The sequence below is a fragment of the Colletotrichum gloeosporioides genome (genome assembly GCF_011800055.1).
Source record: "Colletotrichum gloeosporioides strain Lc1 chromosome Unknown consensus_64, whole genome shotgun sequence".
Lineage (NCBI taxonomy): Eukaryota > Fungi > Ascomycota > Sordariomycetes > Glomerellales > Glomerellaceae > Colletotrichum > Colletotrichum gloeosporioides.
In genome coordinates, this window is record NW_025544709.1 from 269497 (window position 1) to 292173 (window position 22677).

Genomic DNA, 22677 nt, shown 5'->3' on the forward strand with positions numbered 1-22677 from the left:
CCGTTCTATTTATACACGTCAGGGCTCGCCCAAGCTAGTTCTTGTAGGCCCGAAGGCCGGGTCGCGGTGCCGTCCTTCCGCGTCGGGTTTCCGTCCGAAAAGCGGGGCTGCGGAAGTCGACCCATGGTGCCCCGGGGATATGGGGCCGGCGGTCGTCAAGGATTCGGGGCAGGGTACCAATTCAGCATCAGAAAACCCATGCAAAGCCATTACTAGCATCGTCAGAAGCATGTTCTCAGGCTAGATTGGCAGGGTGGCCTCTCAACAGATGGAGAGAGACAACCTGCACGTCTGCTGACTCATATGTGTGCACCGCCTCTTCACGACGGTTGGCGGCGGCACCATGTGCGTTTGTCACTCAGTCGGTCAGTCCGGAATCCAATTTTTTTGCAGTATCTCTGTACCAGAGTATGCTTGCACATCAATGCGATGGATGTCGTACAGGAAATAGGATTACTGGGTAGCCTCCGATCATGTAAATCGAATCCGAGAAGCCAAATAAATTACGATAGATGAGTCGGCAAAAGGCTGACCTTTCCAATGCCATGTATGCTATTCCATGCCGTGCCTAACCCCGTGGCTTTTGAAGGTGTATTGCCCACCTTCACACCATCAAACACAGTCAACACACATGAGCAGTTTTGCTGAGCTCTTTCACGGCATCACCTCGTCTATGGTTCGATCAGGGACTAGATCATGGCCAACCCTAGAATGATCATGATTTTGTACACAGCGACAGAAACCATGATTTACGCAAATTATTGCATTTGATTGCAGTCAACTGAACCGAACGGCCCATGCTCCCAGAAGGAGATGAAGTCATCCGACATTTCGCCCACATTGATTTCCAGGGCTTGGAGTCAATCGAGATTGGGCGGATCGCTAAGCAGGTTCAAGGCCGTCATCTTTGTTGCGACATCAGCTGGGCAGCACGGCGGGCCGAATTAAGCGGTCTTCCGATGGGCTTGAGCCGTTTATACTGGCTGGTCGGGAGCACGAAGCTGCCGAACTTCTCACTCTTTTGCCGACTTTTAGAGACGGTAGTTTGGGACGAGGGCGTTTTGGATAGGACAAATTTTGCCAAGAAAATTCTCGACCTTGTTTTTCATTATGAATTTTAGGTTGTAGCGAAAGTGCCATGTCTTGCTCAAGGCATGCCCGATGAGACCAGCCCTTTTTGTGCCCTAGATTACGTGCTTGGTCCCCTTGCGGAATGGGCAAACGGCACGGAATTGGAGGAAGACCTGGTGACTACTCTCCATGATGATTTTCTTGACGACCGGATGCTGAAGACCCGCGCTATCTACACAAACAGGACGGACAACTAGACTTCATGGATGCCAACTGCTGAGCCCGATCCTCGTCTGAGCCCCAGGTGTTCTCCACCAGACCAAGCCACATTTCAGCCTCCAGAGCAGAGCAAGCTAGACAACGTCATCCGCTGCCGTTTTGGGTAAGACTGGGGTGGCCACTTCTCGAAACGATCCGAAATCTGGCGCATTCTGTCTCCGACATAGATACCAGGCTCTCGGAAACTGACTCTCTCAGAGACCAAGCCTTCTTCTCTTCCTTTACGCGCCCCCGCGATATCGAATGGTCGGACCCTTTCGAGCATACAATTCGTAAGGGCAAGCTGAAGTCTTCCGACGATAAGGGCCCATGCTGGCAGACGATGGTCATCATGTCCACAACACAGCTCAAGTCTCTCAAACATCAACTGCGAAGACCCTGGTTACCCCACAATACACCTCGTTTTGCGCTTCAAGCTGTGCTTAGACGACATATTTCTGATGCTGGCTACGGATTCTGGCTGGAAATTTCTGCTTAGGTCTGCTTTCGCTGGGCCGAATCGAGACTGTGAGAAGAACCGCAATACCAGCAGCACCTGAAACCGCATAGGCACGAAACACGAGGATCCAAGACAATTTCCAAAAGGCTGGCCTCCATCATCAGCGAACGCTTCGAAAGTACACAAGCCACAGGCTCTGGTTTTCCGTCTTCATGTTCCCGCCTATCTTGCCCCATAGGCGGTCATGACAAATGAATGAAAATTAGATGCGCTCGTCGACGTTGCATATAGATGTACGATTGAGGACTGTTTTGTTGGGGCGTTGTATGTATTAGAACCGATGATACCGGTGTTGATAGTGCTTTGGCATTTGGCAGTAATGTGTTCGATGCGAACAACCCGCACAGGAGTCACCGGGCAAACAGGGAGAAGTAGGTGGCAAATGCAGATCCTTTCCTTATCATGAACCTGAGCATGACCTGTTTCTGTCGCTGAGTATTGCTTTTGAGCTGGCTGTCATCACGGCTGAGCGACAGTGGCAGCATCGTCGTAGGCTGAGGTGAGATCAGTGTACTCCAATACTGACTAGAATGAGTATCGAGCAGTAGTCAGACAGGCAGGGGTCATCATGTGTATACTGATGAGTATGATGAACGACTGGCTAGGGGAAGAAACCCCGTATCTATATAATGAGTGTACGATCCCCTTGCATGAAAATAACCTTGCTAACCTTGCTTATACTTCTATTTAAGTAAGTCAGGTTGCTTAAGGTGTAACAATCGTTGTAACGAATGTGATGGGGCAGCCTGACAATAAATCCAAGACCTAGCGCTCTGATGACGGGAGTTCCGTCTCGCCGAACAAGTTGTCCTCCTTAATCTTACTTGATCATCTTCTCTTGACTGTCCTTGTACCGCTGCATCTGAGTGTCAAAGTCTCGCTTGAAGGCGCTGACATTGGAAAAGGCCCTCTTGAGGTGTGTCTTGTTCAGCTTGTTGCTCCGTCCACGGCCACTCTCAGCCCGCGCCAGACCGAGAGCGGTGGTCACAATGTTGCGAATCTGCCTTCCGTCGAAGCCCTCGTTGTAAACAACCTCTTCGAGCCAGTCCTTGATATCATCGTATTGATCCACCAGACCCTTGTCGTCCAGCTCATCCAGGAAGCCAGTGAAGATAGCCTCCATCTGCTTCTCCTTAAGGGTCTCATAGCGAATTGCTATATGAATTCGAGACGGAATAGCAACATCGAAGTCGGCGACTTGGTTAGTAGTCAAGAACATTATCCCTTGGTAATACTCAAGCACACGGAGGAATACTAAGGCCGGAGTCATCTTGCTGTTGCTGAATTTCTTTTGATGCATTGTACTCACCCGAAACCAAAGCGTTCTTGTCTGTCGACCGGATAGCATTGCCTCGACCGCGGCTCTCGAGGAAGACATCAGCTTCGTCACTACGAAATGATGAGCCAAGTTTGCAAGCCAGCCAAACCAGGAACACTAACATGAGCAAAATCGCTTGCCACTTCGTTGCCAGATCGAAGACTCTTTGGAGATTAGCTTCGACGTGCTTGGCCTTTGTTCCTACATCAGCGACGCTGATAGAGAACAACGGTTTTCGGGTGGCGATGGCGATTGTCTCGGCTGTTGACGTTTTACCGACACCAGGGGGGCCTGCGACCGTTAATCTTGTGAGAAATGCGTAAATTTCACGACAAAGAATATCCGCATGAGTTAGGTTGCTTCTTACCATACAGTAGGATGACGAGACCCTTGCCCTTGCCTGAGATGATGTCGTTGACCTCAAGTTTGTCGTCTTCTTCCTCCACATGAGTTTTACGCGCTTTTGTAGACGCATGAGACCGAACCAGATCTAAAAGAAGGTCCTTCGTAGTGTTTTCTTCTTTGACTCGAGAAGAGTTAGCTAAGCCGTGTTCAATTTCAAGCCCAAAGGATCTCACCTTTCTTGCCCCTCTTGATCTTCATGTTGTCCATGTCGTCGGCCAACTTAAGCCGGGACTCCCAGGCGGTCCCTTGGTTCTCTGCCTCCAGAGTTTCAAGTTGTGTTACTTGAAGTTGGACCCACTGCTTTTGCTGGAGAATATAGCCCAGCACACGAGGTGGGCATATGAGATACTGTTCATCGTCCCAAGTTGACGTGGGTTTCACAAATTTGCGGTCATCAAACCATGTGCGATACCGCTTCAACAGCCCGTCATTCTCCTGGCAGTCTGAACAACCGCATCCGGTGCCTCCCAGGCTTGGTTTGAGCCCGCCGTTCCTTCCATCCGCCCCTCCATACTGAGAGAACGCGTCATAATCCACCATCACTCTGCTATGGATCTAAGTTATGTGTCAGCAAGATTGTGGAATCAAGAATTAAAACGCTTACGTTGACAGATTTGGCAGCTGATGTGGCTGATTCGTTGAGCTGTCTCTGCGGGAAGCCATACATTCTGGCCATGTCAGCCATGTGAAATGAGCTGGCCGAGCGTAGATCAAAATCATCCACCTGTGCATATCTCCCGTCAGTTCTGAGTTCGCCCAGTTGGTCTGTAGGAAATCCCTGCCTCTTGATCCTGCTTCATGCCCGAAAACCCTTTAGTCTCCAGAATTGAGAGTCCTTTGTAGTCAAAAAGCCTGGAGTCGTTCCTAGCATTGCAAATTTCTCGAAACTTTTGGCCGCGCTTTATGAGCTCCTCTCGAATCTTTTCCTGCTCCTTACACAAGTCGAAAGGGTAGAATGGGAGTGAGGTGAGCGGCAGATGTCCGTCAAATTGCTGGAACTCAAGAGTGAACAAAGTACGACTGAAGGTGCCGTCCTTCCAGTCGTAAGACCACGCGTCTAACTTCCAAGGAAGCGACTCACGCATGCTCGGGTCTCGCCAAGGCCAAAACATCTGGTTGTCCTTTACGACGAAGACCTGATCCTCTCCCTGGAATGGTTTTCAATAGACAAGCATGCCGGGTGGGAACACCGTCCACAAGTCCTCGAACTGAATTGTGTTTGGAGTCTGCTTCTTGTAGTTAGGCCGCATCTTGAAATACTTGTCCAACTTCTCGTCGCCTGAGGAGGTTCGAATAGTGTCGAGCAAAAGCTTCAGATCCTTGCGGGCCTGCATGTTCTCTTCATCCTCCTCGGCCTTTTCAGCCTCAGCAAGCAAGTCATCATACTCATAGACGATGTGGTCGTAAGGTGAAGAGAGCGTAACAGGATCCTCGCGGAACATGTGGTAAGGGAAGTGGCCTAGGTACTTTTTGAGAAGGTTCCATAGGTTCTCGCTGACAATGTCGATTTCAGACCCGTTTGGTGTCTGATACGGCGAAAATTTGTTTTCGTAAATGTTCTTGCGCAAGATGAATGCAAATTTCTCGCGATCGAATTCTTCGTCCTTGGACTTCTCGACTTTCTTCTCCTTTTCAATTGGCTCACCGGTCTCAGGATCTCTTCTGGTGATGACGACTTTCACTCTGGACACGGGCTCGTGTTCGTCTTTCTGTAGCACCATGATTAATCATCGTCGCGCTCAACAAAGCTTTATTGCGCACTCACCTTTTCTTCCTTCGAGTCATCTCCTGTGGCCTCGTCCGCCTTCTTCTTCTCCGCCACTTCATTCAAGGCGAGGGCGGCCTCCGTGAGTGGGGTGGCTTTGTTTCTGACTTCCAGCTCGATGAGCCTTTTCTCGAGGGCAGCGATCTTGGCCTCCATTGACTGAGATAACATCAGCTTAAGATTGAAACATGGAGTCAAATGTCGAACCGTGACTGTGGGAGTCTCCGTTGTTTCCGCCATCTTCGGATACAACTTAATTGGCCCAACCAAATTTTGAGGGAGAATCAAGTGTCCAACACAATAGCATATGAAGGTTCGTGAGGACGGGTGCAGAAAGACTTTTTATCTTCAAGGCCACATTCAAATCTTTCCGGTGGCAGTATGTGTATCGAGCGAAGGCTCTCGCCCGATGAATCGGAGGAAGCTTGCACTCCATGGTACGGTACCCGAACCCTTGTACGGCAGCCTGCTACATGTTGCAACGGGCGGAATGCAGTCAGCATTGGTAATGGTAAGGACAAGGGCTGGGCTCACCAATACCATGGCTTGTAATCAAGTGGCCGACGGCTGTCATCCGCTTTGGTGTCACTTGAACCTTCATGAGGAGGCGCAGCTGCATATATTGATGCAGCCTCGTCGGTCCTCGAGCTAGCGCCGTGACACTAATTTAGATTTCATGCACCTCATATGCGCTCAGTCCAATGATAAAACGACAGACCACCCATATCCGCACTTGGATAATCGTCGATTGGCGTGAGAGCCTGTTCACGTTGATTTCTGCCAAGTCAGCCGAACCACCCTTAATGTATCAACTTTGAACCCAGCGCCCGCCCCGCCTACCCCCTGGACAACATACCCGTTCATGGCTGCTCAAGGGATTGACTTTTTATATCCTGTTCCAGCACAGCCTTTCCCCCGCATCAAGCTTCAGGGATCACGCAGTCAATCCTGTCGCCATGTCTTCACAAACCCACCCAATCACTCTTGATAGAGGCAAACGATTCGACGAGAAGAATTTGTAAGATATCGAATGACCACAGGCTGAGTGAGGCTCATTTAACAAAGTCAAAAAGGGAGAGACTCAAGGATTGCGACTCCAGGCAGGGGCAATTCAGGGACAAAATCGTCCATGGACGCAAATTTGTCACAGAGAAGGACGCCTTGGATGTCCAAAGCCGCGAAGACTTTCAAAGCTTCTGGAAGACCACCCAAGGGGCCAGAGCCCAATACGATGCAAATCGCGAGATCGGGATAGGAAGGGTAGCCAAGGGCATGACCAACTTGGCGGCATTGGCAAACGACATCTTGCAAAACATCAGCCCCATCCTGGATCTTGTCAAGGACTTTGGGGCGCCGTATGGCGGCATGGCGATCGGGACAATTTGTTTCGTGTTTGTGGTAAGATTCCCGGCTGAAACCCGCTTGAAGTTTGCTCTGGTTGGTGGTCGATAACATCAAGCAGGTAGCACAAAACCGAGCAAGAATGGAAGAGCAGATAGCTACTACATTTTTGCATATCAAGGATCGACTTCCAGGGATCAAAGTATATCAACGTATATATGCCGATGACCACGAGCTCGACAGAGAGCTACAGAGTAAGATTGTAGAAGCCTACAGCAGCTTTATCAGTTTCTGCATGGAAGCTTTCGAGTTCTATACTCGGGGCGGTCTCCGTAAGCTCCTTGAAACCACTCATCGGTATGGCTACTAACTCATAGACCAAGGTCGATGGTTTCAATCATTGCAAAGCAACACAAACCTTGACGAGCGGAGCGCTTTGGTGCAAAAATCAATCGTCGATGTTAGACTTCTGTGCGAAGACCTCCTCAACAAGAACGTAGACACCGTGAAGAACGAACTTAGGGACGTCAAGGCAATAAACATAGGTCAGTATTCTTCTTAGATTAGGGCCGGTTCATCTCCTAAAAGTCTGCCGCTAACTTGATGCAATATTCAGGCCTCCAACGGCAACTGTCAGGTTCGTTTGAAAACCGATTCAACATGTCCCTCAACTCTCGGAATAGCGAACAAGCTCCCCCAAAAATAGCTAACAATCATACCAACTTATTGTAGACCTCCAAGAAAACACTGACAAGATCAATCTTGAGAAGATCAGCAAGCTCCTTGAAGTTCTTCCGTTCCCGGACGACAACCGACACGTCAATCTCAGCAGACATCAAGGCAATGTTGCTGCTGAATTTAGTTGGAAGAATGACTACTCGGGCGCGACTGTCGAGGAAAGAATGCAGGCAGTTGAGAACGACTCGGTTTACCAGGACTGGCTCGTTTGTTCCCAGTCACGCGTCTTCGTCATTTCCGGTGCGAATGATAACCGCAACGCTCGCCACTGCTGGGTATCTCCAGTGGCACTCAACATGGTTGCCAGATTCAGGAGCGACAAGAGCCTCGCAGACTCGAACATCTACGTGTTTTATCTGCTTGGACTGCGTGATGAAGATGACACCTGGGACCACGTTGCTTGCTTCTTGACTTACCAACTGCTAGAGTTGAATAAGAGGGCCTTGCGGAACGAGGAGCAATGCCGTCAGCTCTGGGCCGATTTGCAATCCTACGCCAACCTGAGAGCCGACTCTGCAAAAACGAAACCAACGGATGTGACTGAAAAGCTGGAGCGCATAGCTCTCAGGACTCTGAGTATGTTTGATGCCGGAAAGACAGTCTGGATCATTCTTGATCGCGTAGATAGGTGCCATGTAATGCCGGGACAGAGCAGCAAGACGAGCCGTAAGGGTGGCCGGTCTTTACTACGAATGATGGTTCACTTGGCGGAGAAATCCCCAGTGACTGTCAAAGTTCTTGCTGTGGTCAACAGGGCTGACTGGCATATTGAGGACCAGGCCGACGAGATGGATGGGGAGATGGTGGGAAGTCTGGTGGTACGGACTTATCGACAAAATGGCGAGCGTCTCTTTGGAGATTTGTAGAAAACGATGGATTCTATCTGTATCGTGTATATCGGTGGTGAAGATCCCGGCGTAGTATTCATCCTATATTGCATTTCAGGCGATGAATGCTAGTACGTATTGTTTAAAGATCTTGTAGCGAGGGATCAAATCCCTAAATATTGCTTTGATTCACTAGAACAGTCATTCCAGAGTATATGAAGTTATTACTCGGCAGAAGGCCTACGGATTAAATCCATTTCAACTTAATAGGAGCAGACGCTTCTCCTGGCGGACGCGAGGCTAGAGACCGTCGTCACGGTGCGCTACGGCAGCTCGTCCGTCGAGCTGCAGCGGTCCCCTGATGCGTTGCTTCGGTTCCAGATAGATACCGACGTCACATCAACTTCGTTGAGAGTACCATTGGAGATGTAGCCTCGGTAAGGAGGAAAAGGCATGTTGTCAACATGGACCTTGAAAACAGACGACGTGAGGGATGCGGGCCAGGTCGACGTGTTTGTCTGCTCAACATGAAGACCATGGACACATCGAATTTCTTGATCATGTCCCTGATTTTTCGCTAATTCATCAAAGAGCATCTAATATAATTGACTAATTGACTAGGAGCCCATTGCAAGCATGTGATATTTCAGCCCACGCCTGCAGAGCACAGTGAGCTGGACCAGCCGGTAGGTCAGCGCTCCCAGCTCGGGTGGAAATAGAACATGCTTGTCTCTTAGACCTCGATCGCAAGAGGTTTCCCCAGAACTTCTCAACCGCCAAATCCTCATGCCGATCGTACCGAAAGCAGTTTTCCGTTGAGAGTTCGAGTCGTCCACACAACTTGGCCGGGTGGCATTCTACAATTACGGACCGAGACATTGATGTCATCATATGAGGAAAGCCCGCCGCACGAATGAATTTTGGTGAGTAAAATTAAAGGTTTGGAAAAGATGCCCACTGGTCGCGTCTCAGTAGATAGCCATTTCCAGAATAGCTCCACTATGAGAAATTACTCTCCGAGTAGGCAGTTTCTGACCTTAGACAGATATGGTTCTCGAATCTCCTCAATTTTAGGAGAAAGGTTCTTCAGCCTGGAAGCCCGCTCAGGTAGGACATCCATCGTCACCAACTATCACCAGCCGTCCGTCCACTATAGTTGATCCATGCTGTACACTTGGATTCCACTGCCTATGCCACAGCTTGCCATGACAGCAGAGCTTTATACTGCAATTGACGCCACCCATTCATACTCTGAGGGTCAGCCAATTCAAATGTTCCATGCTGATGATGCTCACTCAGACCTCTGCAGCAGTGAATTCTCTGTATATACGCACCCACCGTCTTCGCACGAACAGCAAACGATAACTCGGGTTGTTCTCCGTCTAGAACCTGCATACCAGCATTGACAGCATTTTCCACCGGTTTAAAGCCTTCCATTGCATTACCATGAAGAATCTCTTGGTTTCTCTGACCATTCAGCAATTCTTTGGCCGCGAACTATCATGGTGGTATCTGGCGGGCGGCTGTAGGCGCCTTTACTTGCATTCTTTCGTTGCACCCCTCGTCGCCAGCTTCTGACGTGAAGTCTTTGCTATGGATCTCACTGGAGAATACTCTGTCGCCGACCAGCAACTCGCAAGCTGGCAATTCAAGCGCGATGTGCATGCCCTTGATGGCATCGGGTTTGGCTATCCAGCAAGCATCTGCTCGGCCTTGACACCAAGATACAGGACGACATGCCTAACAGCTCAGTCATGAGACATGAGAACATCGAATCATTTGCCCAAGCTATGTGTATTGGGTGAGGAAAAGGTGTTCAGCGAAGAGCTGGAGGTAAATAGGGTCGAAGAAACTGCATCCTTCTCATGGGTTAGCGGAGTTGTCGGTTGGAATAGTCACCGCGAGTATCACGACAGTCTTCATCTCCAACCCATTCCACCGCATAGTTATCTCCGATACGACAATCGTATAGAGAGGCGTCTATAAGATGTAAGGAGCGCGACCGAAATCGAACAACCAAGCCTAGTAAGTTGACCACAAAGCATGTCAATGGACCAAACGACAAATCCAGCGGCATTGAGGTATTCAGTCAGATCAGTCGAACAGCGAAGCACATGTCTGGTGTTTGGAGACCTTAGATTATTGACACTGAAAGATTAGATGCGGACTGCACGTAGAGATGAGGCTTCTGCAGATAAAGCAGAGGAAGGGCCAATACGCCCGTGTCAGAAAGACTAAAAAGCCGTTCACAAAAGGGAGACAAATTCAAACGTGGATGCCACTGAACCTCTACGCAGAGAAGCAGGCAGTTGGACAGGTAGCCATGCTTATTCCTGCCTAGCGAAAGTCGAGCGAATTCCTGGTACTACGATGTTGCTTATGCTCGCGTTCCTTGGAGATTGTGTGGTCCCCGATTTGGACACCCAGCACTGAAGCGTGCGCGAATCCATTACTAGGTTAGCAGCTGCACGCTTCCGCTTCCTGATACTTCACAATGGCGGAACTAACTTCCGCCGCAGGAGTAATGGCTATCCCAATGATCACGACGCCCATTGCGGGACCAATTTTAGGTTTGGCAGGTTCCATCCCTATTTATGTTTACCAGCACCATCACGACGAGATTATCGTCTGGAAAGAGAAAGACATCCCATAAACTGCATCTCCTTCTCTATCTGCTAACATTACGACCTTCCATAGCCGTTTCCCGATATTGTGTCCCCAGCTTCCCGTTTCGCCAGAGATGGAGTGGGAGTGGTCGTTATAAAGCACGAAGAGAACCATCTCGGAATGAGAGAGACTCTTGCTGTCGCCTCCATTTTTCGTCAATTACCTTCCTCTCAGCCAACACCAATCTCCCTTGAACTTGATCATATAACAGACTTCGCCTCTGCCTGCATCCTTCGAACCTCGGAGCCCCTCGTCATTATTGCCCTGCGTCCTTCAGTATTCATTCCATTATGATTTACGCACCTGCTCATTCAAGATTACGGTCTCTACGGAAATTCGCCATAGCCCAGCCAATAGAGGTATGCATAATAGGCAACGCCTCTCTGACCTCGTGCCAAAACCCAATTACTGCGAAATGCATGCGTCAATCAACAGCGCATGGATTTGCTCATGTGGCGCGTCACGTCCACGAACTGTCGACGGCCAGCTAATCACAAAGCGCAACAGCGCAGCATGACCAGAGAGGTATTCAGCCCACAGCCGTGTCAACAAATCTGGAAACGCGAGTATTACCCCACTGCAGGGGCCGCCCTCGTGACTGATGAGGTGATTAATCTCCGCCATGAAAATGGGGAGGTTCTATTTACATTCGAGAAGCAAACGTATCCAAAGACTGTCATCTCAGCTGCACGCGTTCCAAGATAATATGAACTCCGTAGCAGACACCGAGGAAGGGTCCAAGCAGCTAAAATGGCGCCGGATTGCTCGAGATGGAGTACGACCGCAAGGAGAGGATCAGGATAGACGTCTTCAGAGCACCAACGGCCCTCAGGCCATGGGGAAGGAACTCGGGTTGGGTAAAAGTTGGCTTGGATGTGAACTTGAGAGAAATGAAAGCATTTGTACGCCGGAGTCGTCCGACATGGAGCAATACTGTTGATTCGCAGACGCCCAGTCTGGTGGTCGAAACCTTGGTTCTGGTCTCTTCTGATTTGTCGACTCCTCAGATGTTCACCCCTTCAGATGATAGGGTGCCTAAATCGGCTAATCTCTCTCAGAATTTGAGCCTCAGCCCACATCCGGAACACCCGAACCTCACACGATGAACGACTTGTTTTCTTAGGAAATTGGCATATGAACAAGACAGTTGTGACAGTTGTGGCCGTCAGGCGCCCATGGCCCATTGCCTTGAGCGTAACTCGGCTAGAACTATCTACGGCACCCCGGATGGACTTCAAAAGGAGGGCTCATTCCTTCAGAGCCACGAACACATCTAAATAGAGCTGCTTCACCGAAACTGCCGTGAATGTTTTCAGCTAATGTTCATGGCCTGGCTGCGCTCGAGCTCCCCCGAGTAGCAACTAATATGCCCTTTGGGTGTGCCTTGGGGGAGAAGATGGCTGGCTTAGAAATGCGAAGCCCAGCCGACGCTGGTGCCCCTTCACAACAGTGCACCACTTCCATGGATGACAAGCGTTGCAGACTGCTTACCGGCCGCATTTTCAATTGGCTTCACTTCCGTGTTCACAGAAGCCGTGGTTGGTAAGTCGCAGCATTCCCAGGAACAAGGAAGCTAGTTTCCGTAAGAGCCTCTGGGCATGGAACTTCGTGCTGAGCATACTGGAGTTTCTGTCGAGCATCTCTGCATCTTCACCCGCATTGCTCCAATAATTTCCGTTGCTACGTATACTCGCATTGGCCGATTTGGGGACCAACCTCTTAAGATCTTCAATATCAAAGGGCGCATCTCCTCTCCGGTCGAATAATCCGGTTCCCGAGAAATGCCAGTGGCTTTCTCTCTGCGCGATGAGAGCGGATGCCCGGGTGCTTGTCTACCCTCTGGTTGCCGTGCAGCCAGGTTTGGGCACAATAAGTGGTGCGGCGAACATTTCAGGTCAAAAATTGCTTTGGAAATCAATCGCTCCAGAGGATTTCTTCCGACGCTCATGAATTGCATGTCCGTTGCTGGTCAGGTACAAGGCATTGGATGTCACTCTGTTCATACTTGGGTGGGCAGTTCGATTGAACGGAACAAGAACCTTGGTGGCTGACACCCCACTTTCTTTATGTGTCACCGCCACAACATGATTGGTCAATTCTGCTCATGCTCAATACGGCAGTCAGCAAGGTGACCTGCTGCAAGCGGATGCCCCGTCCTGACGCGAGGGATCAGCCATACCACTTGGCGCTCGAGCCAGATCATTCGAATCACTTCACGCATCTGCCATACGAAAGTAAAAATGGAAAGTTGAAATGGGGAAAAGAATGGCTCAGCCAATCGCATTACTTAAGCCAGGTAAAAGTTCTCAAACATTCTCGCACGGAAGCTCTTATCGAAGCTCTTATCAAAGCTTATCGAGATTGTGCATGGGCCACCAGGCCGGGCGACGGGATTGGTCAGACACGGCATGCCCATGCAAAACTTTGTGGTACCTTAGTGGTCTGGTAACCTGATACCAGTGATGTGACTGGCTAGCCTTAGGATACCGTTATTGAGTTTGTTCCTGGAGCTGCAGGCGCCGCAGAGTACTGTCCCAGAATGGCACAAGGTGCCTGCCCAGAAAATCGGCAGTTGTCGAAACTTAGCAAGCGGTCAAAATGGGCAGTTGGTCAGAATCAGTAGGCGGTCAAAAGCCCGACGGCCCGCAACCAGAAGTTACCCGCATGCCACCTCCATCCTACCTCCATCGTGCTACTCTGCACGCCATCCACCAATACCTTTCCCCCATCGGGCACTCTTGACGAGTGAGGATTTCGAAGTAACTCCAGTTGTCCCGAATTCCACTCCAAACCTCCCTCGAAGGAAGATGCTAAGAAATTCTGGAACAGCTCCAAGACCCCCCACGTTTCCTTCCAGCAGTTCCCTTCAAACTCGACGTCACCAACTCTCCCGACTCGAAAGAGCACGCGCAGACGCCAGAATGTCAATCCAATCCTCGCTTCCCACACGAGCCACGGCGCGCGAGCCTCTACGTGAAGCCTGACCGTCTGCCACGAAGCATCCACAGGAACGCCAGCCAATTGTCAGTAGGGACGATGAGTGCGCTCAAGATTCCCACCGCCCAGATACACCAGCCATTCGTGTTCGGTCACGAGCCAACGACAAGCATTGGTGGAGATGATCTCGATTGATATGATTGACGGGTGCTTCTCGAGGTCTGGAGACAAGTGTCCTCCCGGGGTTCGCGTGTGCTTGGCTCGCCTCCAAACCGAGCATGCTTCTAGCCTCTGCTGTCTACCTTTGGCCCAGTTGGTCGCGCAGCCATGTGTCCTCTGCAGCAAAGAGCGACACCGTTCAGTGACGACGAAACACAGGCTGCCCAGCACCTCTGTCAATAGCTTGAAGCTCATTCGGGTACCTGCATTCCCCGATGCATACACCGTGCTTCAAGGCCCGAGCAGACTGTTCAGTATCACAACTGTCCCTTGGCCCGAGGGAGCATCCGTTAGCGACACCTCGGCTGGCGTCCTTCAAAGCACAATCGATTTGCCCACACCTGCGAAACGCGGACTCCGGTACGATTGTAGCTGCATTCTGGCCCTACTTATCATATCAATGTCCCTTCTACTTGCGTTTCCGCTGCAATATGACCCAGTTGTGATTGACAAGTCGGTCCGATACCTGCTCACCTTGCCCCCCACAGCATGTCCTACCAAATCATCCACACCCGTGCCAGATGCCGGCAGCGAAGGCCAGTGGCTTCTGCCGGATCAATACCGAATGCTATTTGGTGTCTGGGTTTTCGACACGAGCACACCTGAGGGTGTGCGCCCGATGACATACCTTCTCTTTCCGTCTTGCCGAGGGGCCATCCACCCAAGCAAGTGTTCGCAATATAATGAACAAGGGCATTCCCACCAAGGGCATAGGGTTCTGCACATTCTTCACCCAACTTGCTGGGTGAAATCTGCATTTGGGAGCGAGTGCTTGTACCCACGCTCCTGACAGACGAAAAGCCGATGCAGGTGGTGGAATCAGCAGGAGTTCCAATTTCCGCTCTAGCAAAAAGGGTACCGCTGGTGTTGATACCAAGCTTTTTGATAGAGTGCTGGATATTGGCTCTCTGACGAACGAACGCTTGACATGTGGGCTGTGAAGACAACTACTACGGGTTTGCGGGACCATCAATTAACGCCTGTACCCCACGCAGCCTTTGCTTGGGTCGGCCAGTCGTGATCCGGAGACGGAACAAATTGCAGAACAATTGAGCCTGCACTCAGCGGACGAACCATACGGCATCATGATCTTGGCCGAGCCCTGCGACTGCAGCTGCTTGAAACTTCTCCCAACACTTGATGACCACCATGATATCAGACTGTTGAGATCTGTTTCGTGCGTCGTGATGTCTTGATGGCACCCTTAGCTGCCAAGCTGGACCTGCCAGGTCATTCTTCAGCTGATTCCCTGTTCACGTGCTCTTTTCGTCATTTTCTTGGCCCTCTGATGGCCTTTTAAGCCTCAATGGTCTCAGTAACCCGAAGTCATTTACCCACTACCACTCAGATCCGTTCAGCTCCTATCATGCCTTTGCACCCGATCTTTCACGACGGCGTGGCAAACAGAAGAACGTTCGGCCACCGATGGCCACTCGCTCGCATTCCGGTGGTTCCAGCCCCCGGTCTTCGTACTCTCCTCACCACGAACAACTGCATCTTTTCGGCGGAATAATGCCAGAATTGCCAGTTGAGGAGACTCGCGGACGACTTGCTAGCAACAGAGGAGGCCAAAACAACCATCCAGCAGCGTCAACAATAACCTCAATACCTCGGCATGGAATGTCACGATCAATGTGACGGATCCGATAGGAGTCGTGGTGCCATTTGGAAAGATAATCCACAGCTCGTCCTCATTGTCTTCGTGTTGTCATTGATCCGGTCTGCGCAAGTGCCCCCCCTCCTACTCCCCCGATCCGCCCATGGTCGTTGCCACTATCCCCAGTCTGCTCTTCGCCCCCTACGCCGCCTTCGCGTTCTTCATTAAGTCGATCGCTCGCTTCAACGCCGAGAGCCGACCACTGAACCTCACCAAGGGGCCCCAACTGGCGCTTCAAGTCTCCTCCCGAGGGGAAGCGGTTCCCTGTCATTTTCATCTTCGTTTCTATTGCTCCGAGGCCCAAGCCCATCGATACCAACATCGAGTTCCATGTACCGTTAACCATATTATCTTCCAAATCAGGGAGCTCCAGCTGCAGCTGCGGACCTTGCGGTCGTGTGCCCCAGCACCTGCTCTTGCTTCTCGAGTCATGCACTACGCAAGCCGAAGAAATTACCTCTGGCCTCAGATACCTTGGCCTCGGCAGGCAACTATGATGCTCTCTTCTCCCGGTATATGTTCGTGCATATGACAAGTCGCGACTGAAGTATGGTTCGTAAGATATGTCCAGTTATGGTCGGATGTGTATCACGATCCGTGTATAGTTCTATATGGTGGCTTATGTCGGAGTGCTAAGGTTCGCGGGGTGGTACGGATTCTCAAATTTTGGCTTGTGAGCGCCTCAGATGTCGACGAATATGTCTTGATAACCCAAGAGGCCGGAATCTCAGGAGCATGCCACGAAGTCTTCAATTGAGGGAGTGTTATTAGACAGAGTAACACCAACCTCAGGACCGATTACCACAAAAGAGAGTAGATATGTCTCGTCGTGGTCACGAGAGGTCGTTCTAGGACGATGTTGAAAGTCATTTCTCTCTTCTAACGGCTCCTCAATTAATGCCAGCCGCCTGGACAGCGATCAGGATGGAATACTTTCAGACATTTAATTCTCCAATAGTTATCACATGATACTTGGTAGCTCCGTGTTTCGATCCACTTGATTATTGGCTTGCCTCGGCACCAAGAGAGGACGAGCCCGAATGGTGCTGACGCTGGTGGCCGAATTTGATGATTTTCTATTAGCTACCTCAAGAAATTCAAGTTAATGCGCAGGCTCTATCAAGATTGCAACATCCTACCTTGCTGGCTAGACATACATGTTCGAAGTCCCCTTACGTGCAACATGTTTGTGTGAATGGATGCACTGTGCGACGGTTGAAAAGGTTGAGATTATTCGTGTAAGCCTCCAAGGTAGGTCTACCAAGGTGCATTGGAGCTGACGGGTCAAGGTCAGTCAGGCAATTTTCCCAAGGACAAAGTGGTGTGGCTGATCCCTTGCGCAGAGGCGGGATTCAGGCCAATGCGTTCGGTCCTCAAAGGTGGGCCGTTCTACCAACACCACCTGTGACTCTGAGTGAACCAGACGTACATTGGCCCAACTCACTTCTGAAAACTCTTCACAGTGCAGTGTGGCCAGGCCAATGGTACGTTCCATGGTTCATCAAGACTAGCCATTGGGAACTGTTGTGGGCACTTGTACACCTGCCTGTGTCCGAACAGTTCTGCACTTGTGCAAAAGTGCCGACACATCTGCTCTTGTGCGCAACTCTCCGGCCCACATGCTGCTGAATTGCTGCGGAGTTTCCTAATCTTTAGGAGATTCAAGCTCACCAGGTACATAACTTCCGGGTTCAAGCCACATATCGTAGCAACAGACCTACTACCTACCGCACTCTTCACCACAACCAAGCCAACCCTGTGTCTCTCTCGCAATCAGTAAACTCCTTCGAAACTAGTGACGATGGTCGCCGCATTTTACCTTGGTTTCAGACAGCCCCAGGCATGAGAGACGAAGGCCAGACGTCTGATTGCGATGAGCGGCACTTTCGGACTGAAAAGAAAGTATGCTGAGTCTTTGACAAGGACTCTCGCCATGCTCTGAGCCCATAGCGGTCAATCTCAGGGCCGCGTCAGTCGAGCTGGACGAATATGTTGGAAATCCTTCTATGTGTGCGTTTCACCGCAAGCCTGGCTGAAGCATCATAAGGCTGTCCCAGGCCAAAGCCTCCGAGCAAGGTCGCCAATGTGCAGGTTTTGTACCAGTACGCATGAATCCGTAAATTTAGAAATAAGTCTGCACAAGTGCGACGCCGTACATGTACAAAAACCTGCACAGGTGCACAGATAACCCCACTTGTTCCGCCCGACATTAGTCGATTACCCGTTGCTGATTAGGCTGGCCTCTCTGAAATCGGTGCGTGAGATACCTTGGTGATGAACATCCTGCTGCCACTGCTTGGCATGCCCGCCTGCCTACTCCACGGGGACTTAGTGGAACCTGGCGAGAATTCGATGGAAGTTTGGAAGTAGATTCAATCACTGAGACTTTGAAAACGTCGATTAATGCTGAGTATCGAGACCCCAGTTGTCTCTCGTGCTTGCTTCACTTGACGTCCGCATCACTCTCTCTTTCTTCCCTTCTAACTTTTTCTTCGTAGTTTGCCGCCTAGAGGCGTACCTTGTTAACTACTGTATAACTCTCACGGGGAAATATTCGAGGGCCAGGATGGCCTGGGCTTCACAGAGAAACCTCTATGGCCACCTATGGGGGCATATGAAGAGAGCGCGAATCGCTAGGGGGCAGGCATCTCTCTCTTCACGCTGCCCCGCATCACTCCTCAAGGTATCAACAGCCCCATGATCGTGCAAAAAGGTTCATTGCTGCTGTAGCTATTGAAGGAGCGGAAATGTTCACCAACGTGAACAAAAAGTCTCCGTGCTAGGCATCCGGCAATTCCATCACCCAATAATCAAAGATAAATCGCATGGGACGTCATATTCAGCGCCCTCTATGATTAGTCTGAATGTACCTACATGGAGTTCCTATTCAGCATTCATTGGAGAACATGCCCGGCGTTCCGTTGTAGCCGATCGAACTTTACGCTTCGTGGCTTCTTAATAACACCAATTCGACATTCAGGGGGACGCACAGAACAAGATCTGTTCTTCAGACGTGTGGAAAGTATGTGTGGCTCACCGCTTCATCATGAGCTCAACGGTGGCGACAATACTTCTACCCTTGTTCGCGGTGATTGACCTGAACGAGCTGTAGCAGTTGTATCTGGGCAAAGACCGTGTTCTTTGCCAATGGATAGGGGCATTGAAGCTGCCTGGAGAGAGGCTCCTTCTGAGTTGCGGCTTCTGTCTCCGAACCCTTCTGGCGTATCACACCTTGAATGTTCCGCTTTCAGCACCGTCTTCATTGGCTTTATTGGCCTGATCGATAGATGGAATCTTCAGATTGGTGATACTTTGGAAGTCGATGGAGTCTAATTTCTGGCTGAAGGCACCCCATTGGGTGTCTTCCACGCTGCTCAAGCGTTAGTAGAGATTTAGCATCAGCAGACGGGGTGCTATTTCGACTTCAGCAAGCTCAATTTGTTTGCTAACAGCACATAAATTCCAGCGCCCAGTCCCATCAGCCTCATTCAGGAAGTGACTTGGATAAAGGTGCCATGCAAAAACACTGCGTCCAATAGCTTCTCCGTAAGACTTCCAGACCAGTTCCCAGAGCCCAACCTCTGCTGGTGGTATGGTGCTGTCGCTTAGTTCATTCCCCAAAGCTACCTACGAGTAGTCTTGACCGTATGGCAAATAATGTCCCAAGGCGCGAGATACAAGAGGCACGAATGGATAACGAGGCAGACCGAGGCGCTTATCGTGGGCTTTGAAACCTGGCGTCTTGCAGGAACAAGAATGAAGGTGGCAATGTGCTTGACAGGAATGCTGTGCGCGGGCAACGAAACTGCAACAACGTTAATGCTGCGGTATTTCTCTGGGCTTCGCATCGGCGGAAAGGAACCGGCGACTCGGTAGGGACAGATTGAGAATGATGGAGGCTCTGCTTTAATCCATCAGTCGACTCGAAATATCCCAGAGAGCATTTTCAGCGATTCCTTCTTCCACAACGGCCATCTCGTCCTGTCGCACCACATTAGCCGATGTCAATCCGCATGATGCATCGACGCATCCTAGACAGACTTTGAGAAATCTGATGCGCAATGTCCCGATAACCATCGAAGAAGCACGACGATAGTGGCAACGACACCCCAAGAAAGTTGGCAGACGAGGCAAATATGGGGGATGGCGAGGGAGCGTCGAGACGTCGATGCAGGTCGCACCCATCGCCCCCTTGTCAGGTGTTGCGCAAAGCGGTCTAGCAATCAGTCGGGACCGCTCCGATTGAGAAGATTGCAATGCAGACAGCGGCAAGACGACGGCGAGGTAGTCATCGGCGATTGATTCGAGCTCTTTCCATTTGTTCTGCCGGTACAGCGGCAGCGAGATGGGGAGGACATGGATGGTCTGCATCGTCGGCGGAGGCGCTACGTGGGCGATAGCGGCGAGAAAGACAGTCCATATATTTCCCCGTCCGACAGGGCCGCGTGGAATTGACGAGCGAGCTCGATTTAACCATTGTCGTCATTACAGGCGCAGGCGTTCGGGTAGATTTTGAATGGAGGCGGTGGGATTGGAGGTGGTGGCGTCTCGCTCAGGGGTTGGGAGGCCCGTCAGTGCTCATGTGTGGAAAGGTGGCCGACGGGACCGAAGCAGCAGGCTAGCTCGATACAGAGATAAACATCAAGGTTGCGGGAAGCAATGTCGGCTAGTGAATGGTTGCAGCGAGCTTCCTGATAAACATGATGGGGCGGAGCGATTACGGCGGCCGGCGGCGGCGAACCCGAGTCCTGGAGGGCGCAGGCGGGCCTCAGCAAGGGTTTGGACTGGAGTCCGTAGACAATGGTGACGATGATTCATGCCAGAATTATTTGGCGACTCTTTTTCGTCTAGTCTGGTACGCTGAACCAGCCTCACAGTGCTCGTCCGAGTGAGCTTGAGGTGTCGAGGTGCTTGAAACGGATCGGCAGGGACGCGAAGATTGGCTGTCAAGGTGGGCACATACCTGTGACCTTGATGAATGGAAGGAGCCTGCGGTGGGTCACGGGCAAATAGATGATAATCAGTGGTCCGGCTGATAAGATGGTTGCTGACAAGGTATTGGGAGGCAGGCACAGTTTCTGTGGTCTCTGTGAAGGCAAGGAGCATTGGCGGCACTTTCATTACCAGGTCGACCCACCATGGACCGGCTCCCTCTTCCCATATGCCAGCCGCCCAGCCAAGGCATCAGTTGCCAGTAAGATAAGCTTCAATCTCAGCAGGAAGGGACTCGTTTGTAAGCACCTTCTCGGGGAAGTACCTTGTGGGGGAACAGGATAAGGATGAATAAGCAATCCGTAGGATGTCTGTCAGACAACTTCTCTCATTGGTCAGAAAACCTCTCCCACAGGCCAGAAAACCTCTCTCACTGGCCAGACAAGCTCAGCACCCCGCCCGAGCAGTTAACATGACGCAGCTCTGCGGAGGAGCGCGACGCGTGACGCGTGAGATAAGCGAACCGATAAGCGTCCTCACTTGCCTGATATGCAACACGGAATGGTCAGGGCAAGCGCCGATGGTCATGCGGCAAGGCCAGCCAAACATTGCGTCGACCAACCCCCACTCACTCTGAAGCAACCTCAAATCTCTGCCTCTCCTTCGCTGGAGCCCACCTTGCTCTCCCAACGTCACCTCCGCACATTCATTGCTATCCTGATTCCGTACCATTGCAACGACACTGCTGGCTCGAGGCATGCCAGACAAAAGTTTCAGCTTGCTCTCGTGGCACGTTCGCAAGGACATAGATGGGAATCGGTGGGTCATCTCTGGTCAATCTCGCACCCCAATGCTTCTCTCGCTAACTTCTTCCCACCAGGGCCCCAGACTCGACTACATCCAACTGAAGACATGCAATTCCACCTTTCCCCCTAAAGGCTGAGAGATGCACGTCTCATTTTCTCCACAGTGGCATGCGTCCTCTCGTGCCCCGCGAGCTAGCCACTCTCCGTCAACGTAGCAGCTGGCGATCATCAACCCAGCAGTCACACGCCATTGCCATCAGTCAAACCGCCGGACGAGTACAAGCACCCGACAGACGGCACTCTCTTCTTGGTTCGCTTTCCAGGATTACTGCCGCACTCTTGCAACAAGCTTCTTTGAGGGCCAGAAATTGCTCATCAAGTTGCGGCACTTTGAGATCCGTTCCCAACTTGCGAGCTCCGGCTGCTGTGGGTTATGGGCTCCCAGCGGGCGGTAACCTGCGATTTAAGACATTGTCAGGCCTGCTCTTAAGGCGGATGGTCCACACCACCGCTTCCGACGCGGACCACGACCAGTTCGAGGTCGAAGAGGAGCGAGCATCCCATTCCTCCTGCGAGAGATCCGATCCACAGCCCGACGCTGACACGCTCGATCGACTCTTCCATGCCACAAACCCCGCCCAAGGCCGCAAACCTCCTTCCCATGATGACAGCCCTCATCGCACCGCACCTGACATCGCAGCAATTCAACCTCAACGCACACTTGCAAGACGCGCAGGCGTCCAACAAGTCTCTCTTCGTGGCGATGCAGCCTTAGGGCGCCGAGATCGAGACCCTGCTGACGCAGCTGGAGGGCCACGTTACCGACATGGACGGCGTTAACGCCATGTTGGGGGATGTGTTGATGAGATATGGGGTTTCACAGGATGAGGGAAAGCATCAAAAGCACCAAGGTCAGTGCCCAGTCAAGAGACTTTGCAGTTTACGAACGCAGGAGATGTTGGCGGCTGTGGCACCGGAGTTGGCGTCGGAAACGCGGGATGTCGAGGCGCAGACTTCGGGGACGTTAAAAGGGCCAGTTTCTGGCGTTAGTAGGAGATGTCTACGCGTTGCCATCCTGCCGGTGGTCCACTTTCCAAGGCAAGATAATCGTCACTTCCACCACGCTGGTGATATATAGAGCCAGCAGTAGCTACTGAAAGACATTCTGTACAAATCTCACGACTGAGGCTTTCTCGAATTCCATTCAATGACACCG

At 51.2% G+C, this 22677-nt stretch overlaps 4 protein-coding genes across 4 annotated transcripts; 2 read left to right on the forward strand and 2 right to left on the reverse strand.

Annotated features, from left to right (window-relative positions):
- Positions 1–2669: 2669 nt before the first annotated feature.
- On the reverse strand, positions 2670–4239 carry GCG54_00003825 (uncharacterized protein; the record flags this gene model as incomplete). Its single annotated transcript, XM_045403889.1, has 5 exons — positions 2670–3046; positions 3105–3458; positions 3535–3693; positions 3746–4127; positions 4177–4239. 5 exons carry the CDS (start codon positions 4237–4239, stop codon positions 2670–2672), a joined length of 1335 nt encoding a protein of 444 aa, XP_045261521.1.
- A 73-nt stretch (positions 4240–4312) lies between these two features.
- Positions 4313–5493, reverse strand: GCG54_00003826 (uncharacterized protein; the record flags this gene model as incomplete). Its single annotated transcript, XM_045403890.1, has 3 exons — positions 4313–4720; positions 4742–5281; positions 5338–5493. The coding sequence occupies 3 exons, from the start codon at positions 5491–5493 to the stop codon at positions 4313–4315; spliced, it is 1104 nt and encodes a 367-aa protein (XP_045261522.1).
- Positions 5494–6293: 800 nt separating this feature from the next.
- Positions 6294–8282, forward strand: GCG54_00003827 (uncharacterized protein; the record flags this gene model as incomplete). The annotated part of the gene is made up of 5 exons (XM_045403891.1): positions 6294–6355; positions 6411–6735; positions 6833–7010; positions 7062–7223; positions 7411–8282. The coding sequence occupies 5 exons, from the start codon at positions 6294–6296 to the stop codon at positions 8280–8282; spliced, it is 1599 nt and encodes a 532-aa protein (XP_045261523.1).
- A 7544-nt stretch (positions 8283–15826) lies between these two features.
- On the forward strand, positions 15827–22236 carry GCG54_00003828 (uncharacterized protein; the record flags this gene model as incomplete). The annotated part of the gene is made up of 3 exons (XM_045403892.1): positions 15827–15891; positions 15941–16060; positions 21996–22236. 3 exons carry the CDS (start codon positions 15827–15829, stop codon positions 22234–22236), a joined length of 426 nt encoding a protein of 141 aa, XP_045261524.1.
- Positions 22237–22677: the final 441 nt, after the last annotated feature.